The sequence below is a fragment of the Acyrthosiphon pisum genome, chromosome A2 (genome assembly GCF_005508785.2).
Source record: "Acyrthosiphon pisum isolate AL4f chromosome A2, pea_aphid_22Mar2018_4r6ur, whole genome shotgun sequence".
Classification (NCBI taxonomy): Eukaryota; Metazoa; Arthropoda; class Insecta; order Hemiptera; family Aphididae; genus Acyrthosiphon; species Acyrthosiphon pisum.
The window spans coordinates 92,306,699-92,316,432 of NC_042495.1; the positions used below are offsets into that span (position 1 = coordinate 92,306,699).

At 27.4% G+C, this 9,734-nt stretch overlaps 2 protein-coding genes across 6 annotated transcripts; one reads left to right on the top strand and one right to left on the bottom strand.

Moving 5' to 3' along the window:
- Window positions 1-1,829: 1,829 nt before the first annotated feature.
- On the top strand, window positions 1,830-4,413 carry Bic (bicaudal). The gene is made up of 2 exons (NM_001126223.2): window positions 1,830-2,585; window positions 3,891-4,413. The coding sequence occupies exon 1, from the start codon at window positions 2,034-2,036 to the stop codon at window positions 2,577-2,579; it is 546 nt and encodes a 181-aa protein (NP_001119695.1). The 5' UTR covers window positions 1,830-2,033; the 3' UTR covers window positions 2,580-2,585; window positions 3,891-4,413.
- On the bottom strand, window positions 4,258-8,848 carry LOC100159099 (RNA polymerase II-associated protein 3). Of its 5 annotated transcripts, none has more exons than XM_008185551.3 (10): window positions 8,730-8,848; window positions 7,617-7,781; window positions 7,453-7,551; window positions 7,256-7,384; window positions 6,785-6,912; window positions 6,517-6,721; window positions 6,255-6,455; window positions 5,181-5,453; window positions 4,925-5,117; window positions 4,258-4,483 (listed from the first exon to the last, which is right to left on the bottom strand). In XM_008185551.3, exons 2-10 carry the CDS (start codon window positions 7,734-7,736, stop codon window positions 4,401-4,403), a joined length of 1,431 nt encoding a protein of 476 aa, XP_008183773.1. In that variant the 5' UTR covers window positions 7,737-7,781; window positions 8,730-8,848; the 3' UTR covers window positions 4,258-4,400. The 5 variants fall into 5 exon arrangements, with proteins under 5 accessions (XP_008183773.1, XP_016660433.1, XP_016660432.1 ...); XM_016804944.2 differs by lacking the exon at window positions 8,730-8,848 and adding an exon at window positions 8,258-8,488; XM_016804943.2 differs by lacking the exon at window positions 8,730-8,848 and adding an exon at window positions 8,170-8,488.
- Window positions 8,849-9,734: the final 886 nt, after the last annotated feature.

The following is a 9,734-nucleotide window of genomic DNA, read 5'->3' on the forward strand; positions in this document are numbered from 1 at the left end:
CCTTCGCCCCCCCCTTGGGGACGCGCCTGGATATAATATCATTGTATATGAAAAATGATTCTGAAAGAAGATGGTCAGTCAGCCTATGATATCACTATAAGTATATTTGATGATATTATTGTGAATAAAGTAATTTATTTATATACAACATATTTACGTGGAATCTTGTTTTAAATTTTCAATCGTAAAACTTGAACATTTTATACATTTTTAACTACAAAATAATTATAAATTTCAAATTTAATAAATGTTGTCAAAATTCCAACCTTAAATAAATGCTTGTAAAAAAAATTGTGCCTATGTATTTTTAATATTTTTCAACTGCTAATGTAATAATTTATCAGGAGCCTTATATTAAATTTTCACGCTTTTTTACCCAACAAATAATATTTTATCGACAATTATTTGATGGTGTATAGAAAATGAAAATATAAACAGCCAGCGAAAATTTCAAATAGGTATATAAAGTTATTCGTTTTTGAATTACAACAAAATAACAAAATCGCTACATAAGAAATCGAGTGAATATCCAATATTGTAAAAATATGAACTTCAAACGACAAACACTCATACAAATTTTAATTGATAGGTATGCTTGTAGACATTTTTTTTTGATAAAGGTAGAAAAACTTATGAGGAATCTTATTACATTTTCAAATCTTAAATTTGAAAATCTTAGAATTCTTATGAATTTTCAACTCAAAATAATTTGATAATTTTCGTGATTTTCCGTATTTTGTCAAGATTTGAACTTTAAATGTTTATAAAAAAATATTGTGACTAAGGATTTTTAATATTTTTAATCTGTCTTTGAAATAATATATTAGGAGCTTTCTATTTAATTTTCAAGCTTTTTACCCAACAAATAACATTTTATTAATATTTATAGAATAAAAAACTAAAAAAATAGGAAACTGAAAATGTCCCTAAACAGCTCAAAATAAGTCAAAATATTTTTAAAATGTTATGGTGTGTAGAAAATGCTAATACAAACATTCAGTCAAAATTTCATTCATTTTAGAGATACACCAAAAACCAAAATCGATTTTCTCAAAAACAAATGTTGCCTAAAAATTCCCGTTTTTCCTTTATTTTTGTTTTGTTTTTTACGGCGCTTTTGAAAACTACTGAGAATTGTTGACTTTTGTTGGACCCCAAAGTACCAACTAGATTAACTTTCCCATCGAACAAGATACTGTTGAAGAAAATCGAAGCAGTTTTACTGCCCCAAACTGTGATGACAGACACAAAAGTAAAAAAAAAAATTTAAAAAAAACACACATCATTGTCAAATCAATACATTCATTTCTCCGCTCAGAATCTAAAATAAATCTATATACTGAATAGTAGTATAATATCTCTAGATTTTTTTATCAGTGAAAATGTAAGTATAATTTATTAAGTATATTGTATATATAAAATCTGTATTACCAATATGAGATTGACATTATGCGTTTATAAAACATGCAAAATATTATTGATAAAATCAATTTATTTTATTAATTTAATACAAATTTATGCATTTGCCGTAAAATGAATTAAAAATAATAACTACATAAAATATTCTATAGGTACTATTTAGTCAGTTCGTTTAAATTTATTTTAATAATGTCGAGTTGTTTGAACATTAACATAATTTTAAAATTATAAAATAATTTTGTTCGTAAATCGTAACAAATGAGTCATTTTAAAAAATAGCGCAATCGAGATACCGTTGCACTGAACCATGGTTCTGGTACATACAATTCGCTTTGCTTTCAACGATATGTCCCGAGGTTAACCGAGAGTGGAAACATCCGAGTTCGGCATTTTTGAAGGACCTGAGATGTGATTGGATCATCCATTTTGTTGATCAAACTCCGAAGTCACATGTTCGCACTAAGCGAATTTTCTTTGTGTCTTACTTCAGGTTAAGTCCGTGTAAGTGGATTTTTAACCGTAAGTGTTCTTAGTTTTTACGTAGAGTTAGCTTAACATAAATCAATTGTTGCCGACCAACCATTTGCGGACGGTAATTATTTTCAAGAGTCAAAATGAACGCTGAAAAATTGAAAAAACTCAGTGACCAGGTGCGAATAGGCGGTAAAGGCACACCACGACGAAAGAAGAAGGTTGTACACACAACAGCAGCCACAGACGACAAAAAACTCCAAAGTACTCTAAAAAAGCTAACAGTCAACACAATACCTGGAATTGAAGAAGTAAATATGATCAAAGATGATGGTACTGTGATACACTTTAACAATCCAAAAGCACAAGCTTCGCTGGCAGCAAACACATTTGCTATTACGGGGCACGGTGATACAAAATCAATGTCAGAACTACTGCCGGGCATATTAAATCAGTTGGGCCACGAAGAAATTGGACAACTGAAGCGTTATGCCAGCGGGTTTGCTAGTAATAATCTCATTAGTAAATCATTAATTGAAGATGATGATGAGGTGCCGGATTTGGTTGGTAACTTTGATGATGCCAGCAAAGAAGAGGTGGTAGCAAAAGGATCATCAGAAGAAAAGACCGACAGTACTGAGAAACCTGTTGTCGTCGAAGAAAATGCAGAGAGCTCAAAGAAGGAATAATAATTGGTAAACATACATTTATTTTTAAGGTCTTTTTTTATGGTTATAAAACATTTTAGTTACTGATTAACTTTTAGAAATGTTTCCTTTAAATTATCATCTACGTATATTTATAACAATTCAATTAAATAAAGAAAATTAACAAATATTTGTTCCTGTTTTCTTTTGTTCTTTGAAATGTTTTAATTTAGATATTTACTTGTTAAGGATTTTCTTGACGAGAAATGTTATATTTTGGGTACATCCCTTAGTAGTTTGTAGTCTGTTACCTATAGGCTATGTCGTTACATTGCTACGAAACTGGCATAAGTGCAGTGGCCACCAACATATATACAGTCCTGCCGAGGTTCATCGTGAATTTTAACAATCAATTTTAGGTTGACAGTAATATTAATTAGTTGACTACATTATAACCTATACTAGGTATAATAATTAATACTTATTGTTTTAATAAATATAATTATTATATATCCAATGATAATTTAAGTATTATTTTGGTTCCTTAAATTCCTTCAATAATGCTTAATTACTGTGATTCTGAAAGTTATATAGTTATCAAAAACTATCTAATGTATGATTTAGTTTATAAAATCTTTAAATTAACTAATTATAGGCAGTGGTACATATTATTCAAATAGATACTAGATAGTTTCATTAAATAAAATACAATAGGGGTTTTACTAAGAAATAAGAACTATAACCTAAATGTACACATCTTAATTTGATGACCAAATACCATGTGTGCTACAATTGGTCTAGATATGATAACTAGTAACTACTAATCCTGTTATAATTGATTTGGCTATTGCTTATTAGTATGTATAAGGAATACAATTCCTTCTTATATTATATCTAACATTAAAAATCATTCCCAGAAATATAAAAATTACAAAAATTGTGTGTTCCATATTATAATTTGGAGTTAGGGTATGTTACGTATTTTTTGTTATGTACCTATTGTTAATAATATTCATAAAAAACAAAATAAATTCGTAATTTAATTGTCTTATAAATACATTTATTGTAGAAACTGGAGATTGTAGATGTTTTCTTCATTTATTTGTCCACTTATTTATATTCAAGGATTATTTGGATTATATCCAAAATACTTTTGGATTTATTTTATTTTTTTATCCTTGTATAAACCTCATGTTCCTACTGCTTAAAAACTAAAACATAGGTGTCTATTAGGTATATACAAAAATGTTTTAACTTTTATGAAAGATAAAAAAAACTTAAAAACAATTTTTATATCAAATTATTTTTTCTTTTAGTTGTAATAATAATATCTATTATTCTTTTATATTTCAGGATTGGTGGTGACTAAAACAACAACACATATTGAGAAAATTAATAATTTGCAGTAGTGACCATATTCAATCATAACTATATTCAAAATAAAACAAACAAACAATAGTATTCGATTCTGAGAATTATAATAACTGTAAATTTGAAAATTCATAAATACTTCTTTCACTTGTAAATCAATTTATATATTTTGTTCGGTGTACTTTTTGCTAAGTATAAATAAAATATACTATTATTACCTAAAATTGATTTGATTTAAACATATTTATTTTTCTATTGTATTTTTATATTGAAAACTCTTATTTTTCATTTTAAAGGCACTAGCCTAGAACAAGCCAACCACGTGACATATATAATATAAAATACTGTATACAAATAACTATTTGTTTTTCATTTAATGATTAAATTAATGAAAAAAACATTAATCATTGCAATAATAATGTAATATAATTTAGTGACATAGTGTAAGTATAATGTGGAAATGTATGAAATAAAGTTATTTTTCAATCAATATTAAACTCCAAAAGATTCTTTAAGATTTTTAAAAGCATTTTCTGAAACAGAGTTTGAAACGTAGTTCAGCAATTCCTTGATACCTAGAATCAAAACAGTTATATAATAATAATATATTAGTAAAATTCCATAAGAATGTGGAATTAAATATATACATTTTTTAAAAAGTATTTTACAATCTACATAAAGTATATTATGTGACCACTGATCAGTAAGAAAAATATGATGAAACTTCTTTGAAGTCACCTATTGACACTTTCTATTGTGATTATTAATCATCCTAGTAGAAAATCACAACACTATTAACACTACTATCCCTAGATAAGTGAAAAATATAATTTTGGATTTTTTAAATACGTTTCTTATTCTCTGATGCCTAATATGCTGTACAATACCATACGCGCATTACATTTAAATATTACTTGACCACTTAAATAGTACTCAATTGTTTTTAAAATAAATGCAGGACTAATATGTTTTTTATAAATTATGATTACTATTTTTTAGTGTCCAAATATACTTACACGATACTTCATTACTAGAACAAAACATAACTAACATTTGTAATCTTGGTAATTCACTAATGCCAATCAAATAATCTGTTATATCACATCCATTTTTAACGAATTCCGCCCGTAGAATTCTTAAAATATCCACGAATAGATCATTATCCATAGAATTACGTACGATTGATGGTAAACGCTTACCAGGAATTTGCTAAACGAATTTAATTAGGTTAATGTAATAATTAGAGATAGGAAATTTAAATTTAAATCATACTTTTAAATATTGAAATAATAGTTTTGGATCATTTTGTAAGTATGCCCAATCTTGTTTGAGTTGTACATATGTTAATGGAACAGGAGGTATAGCTGCATGTTTTTTTATAGTTTGAACAGAATCCTTTTTTGTAGGAATAATTTCTTTGTTTATAGATTGATCTTTATTTTTTTTTTCACATATTTCTTTCAGTGTGGTTTGAAGTAAATGTATATTGTTTAATTCTTCTTGGTCTGCTTGGACATCATTGATTTTGAGTGTACTGAAAGGTTTCTAAGAAAAGTAATTAACCCAAATCATATTATTATTAACATTGTTGCACAGTATTGAGACAGTTAGAATTAGTTTAGAAAAAACTAAATATTTTAAGTTAAACTAAGTATTTTAATTGGGTAATATGATTATTACTAAACACAATAAATTTATTAATTCAAATAATATTTGAGAATCTATTTTTAATATTATTACTCGAGCATTAACATATTTGATCATATTAATTATACAACATACAAAAATAAAAATCAGCTATTACTTGTGAATTATAAGTATATTAATAAATATATTATCTTACTATCTATAATTTAATATTTTCTTCCACGTTTATTTTAAAACCCTGAAATACTAACCTTATCCCTAACTTTTGAGTTAATAAATATTGTGTAGAATAGGTTATTGCAGGTCAAATTGTTGTCTATTACAATTGATTATAAATACTTATCTTACCCAACCAACTAGCCTTTCGTAGAAGCATTTTTTAACAGCGCAACCAAAAAACTGCCCAATGAGAAATTTTTAGTATTTATAATCAATGGCATTAATTACTAGTAGTCTAAACAATGCTGTGGGTCTAGTGAAAACAAAATTTGAATAGAAACTGATGACAATAAGTCATTATATACACCAAACTATGTGTATGAGATACACAGAGAATAAAAGGGAGTTCGAATCATTCTAAAAATAATTACTAAAACATGAACAGCGTTTGTCGAATTGAAAAATTGTTAGTATTCAAGAGTTGATTAAATTTGAAAGTATTTTTTTGATTACTGATTGTAAAATTAACCATTATCTTACTTTTGATCTCAAATGTGGTGGTTTGTGTATAGAAGTTATTTGTTTACAACCAACTCTTTGGGGCCACTCAGGAATAACTATATTTTGTATTGGTTTGTCATCTTCTTTACATAACATTTTTGAACTTATTATTTTGCTTTGTAATTTATTAGTTGCATTGGTTTTTTGACATTTAATATCAGAGATTTTCTGAACTTCTCCCTAAAACAAAATAATTTATTTAAATAGTAAGAGCACAACTATTATGAATTATTCCTCCAACCTGTTTAATTTTATTATTAACAACTTCTATATCAACTTTAGCTTGTTTGTTATTTGGTTCTAATTTTAAAACATCTTGTATATCTTTTTTAGCTTCATTGTACATTCCAAGAGCCATATAAGCAGCGCTTCTTCTTTGAAATGCTTTAACATATGTTTTATCTAGTTCAAGTGAAGATGTACAATCAATAATTGCTAGTTTAAATCTTTAAAAAAAAAAAATGTGTTATAAAATGTACTGAACAAAATGTTTTTACAAAAAGTCTTACTCATTTGTCTTTAGATAGCATAATGCTCTATTGGCATAAAAAATTGGATCTTTATCATAATATTCTATTGCTCTTGTGTACCTTAGTATTGCCTCAGCCCATTTTTGCTTTTGTACTAACGCATTACCCTTAATTAAAAATAATTAAATTATTAGATATGACAATGTAAATTTAATAATAATAAATAGATTGTATTTAAGTATGTTATCCAGATCGAACACTACAATATATCTAAACAATTAAATTAAAACATAACATAAATAATGCAGTCAAAAAGATAAGACAAATAATAAATTTTTTAAAAAATAACTTTAAGAAGGAAGAAATAAATAACTTAAAATGTTCTGACATATCTGTCATAGTCAGTATATTATTTGTATGTTATTGTTTGTAATTTTAACAAGATGAATGTTTATTTCAAGTTAGTAAGATAAATAGAAGAAAAATATTATAAATTGTTTTAATAATTACCAAATTTTTTTCGTATAAACCTTCTGACTGTTTTGATTGTAACTTATTATTTAAACAATTCTCACTTGAAACAAAATTATCGTTTTTCTTGAGTTCATTTTGGGTATCTAGTTCTTTGCAAGCATCATCCTAAGAAAATAAATGTGAATATAAAATTTGAGGTTTAATGGAATGTGGTCATAAATTATAATACATACGACATCAAACTTATCCCAAGCAGAGTAATCCCATGATGAAATTTTGTTTATACTAGCTTTTGATGGATTAATTTTAGGTTTTTTCTTTTCATTGGGCTTCTGAAAAATAAACTGTCAGATGTACATATGCAAATATTTTTGAAGCAATTCAGTATAAACTGTACCGGTGGTGAATGTTCTTTTCGCTTCATTTGTTCTTGCCAAATGTTCATATCACGCAAATAATTTGATAACTCTTCTTCATTCTCTTGTAATTGTTTTTTAAGTAAATATGGATTATTCATGCCAAAATGTTGAATTGGACACAAATCTTAAGAATTTGCATGCAACTGAAATTTTAATATCAATGGAACAAAATCAGAAGATGAATACTATTATTAATCAGCGTTGGATATTTGGGGCTTAAGACTTAAGTTGTTTATGAATACAATGACCTATTAAACACTGACTACTGAGTAACAAATATTATAAATGTATTAGTGCAATAATATTTTTTTATAGTATAAGTGACTAGTGAACATAGCCGTGCTAGTGAGTACTGAGAAGTGAGTACGAATATCGGAAATTAAGAATAATATACTGTTGTCTTCTTATAGAGTATAGAATAATAAATAATTAAATGTTACTCGAGATATTATGCATACACTATTCACACTTGAACTTGATAACAGAATTACAGCATAAAACTCATAAGTTATAAGTCTATTAGGTCCATACAGAAATATAATAGATATTCAATATTCACCGCAGTCGTTCTGGCAGTAATTGTATAGACTAAAAACGGTAGACACTGTCTAGACCAGACCTTAAGTACCACAAACTGTAAATAGCCTGAAAGGCAGACTGCAGACCACGGATACAGTTAACCATCGACTATCTTTAGTCGCGATCGTGCTGCAGACCACAAATCTTGATTTTCATTAATCATCCACTATAACGCAGTATTTCACAGATCAAATTATTATCAGTTCAGTGTTCAGTTAAATCTTTTTAAAAGTCTACAAAATATAAAAAAACAATTTGTATGTTCTGTGGTTAGACAATTATTAATCTGGGAACATCTATATATTATCATAGAACAATATTGATATAATTTTATTAAAAATATGACTATACCGTAACCACGATTATAAAGATATAGATACTATTAAAGATATACCATGCACTGATGCACGAACACCGGGACATGGCGAAGAGATTGACCAAGCGGCAAGCATGTTTACCCCCATGAAATTATTCAAATTCTGATTTTTGGAATATTTAAATAATATACTTACACCAATTTTTCAAATTTTCAATTTTTTTTGTACTCCTCAATAAGATTTTGTGGCGAAATTAATAAGAAAATGGGATTAGCACTGATAAGCATGAGTCACTCATGATGAGTGAATCATTATGTACCAGTACCATAGACATATTATTTAATATACGTCTATGTTTTTTACACGATACACGATTGTATAGTATTGTATTATAGAGATCCTAGAAATTCTATAACCTGTGTGAAAAATACCGGAATGTTTGAACGATGAACATTATCAATTACCATTAACATATAATTTACATGGTTCATTATCCACCGGGTAGTAGTAGACATAAACCTATCAACTAAGTAGACCCCTCTACATCACTAATCTTTAATCTATGATCGTGTCGTCGTGATTATGTGATATGTATATTGAATGGGACCACCATATTATATTGTATTCAAGACTCGGGTCACGATTAAACATATAGATGTACATAGAATATGTATTATGTATCGATATATTATGTATATTAAATATTATATCTATAGACCTATGGGCTATGAACTATCGTGCTATATATAGTTCTTCGCCAAAATATATTGCTTACATGGCTAATATTTACTATTTAGCCATAATTGCTTAGGTAAAAGGGTCTTAAGGGGCTAAGCCCCCCCAAAAACGTCCAAAGCCCTTCCAAACATTTCCTACATTTTGTTTTAAGCTTATTCAATATTATCAAAGTAAGGCCCTATTAGCCTCCCCCAAATCTCAAACGCTATTTGCGCCTATGGTCATCACGGACTATCATAGTCCATAGAACAATATACTAATATAGAATATAGATAAAATTTTCCATGGTAATAACTAACTATACGTCTATACATAAAATGATTATTGTTCACGATTAAGAGGACGCTATACACTCGCATGTGTTGTCTACGTCTTACATATGTACAACATACCAAAAACTGTTTTGCGTGGGACAACTTTTATCTTTCTGTGTTTGTAGTAGTGACTCCAAAATTTCTGAAA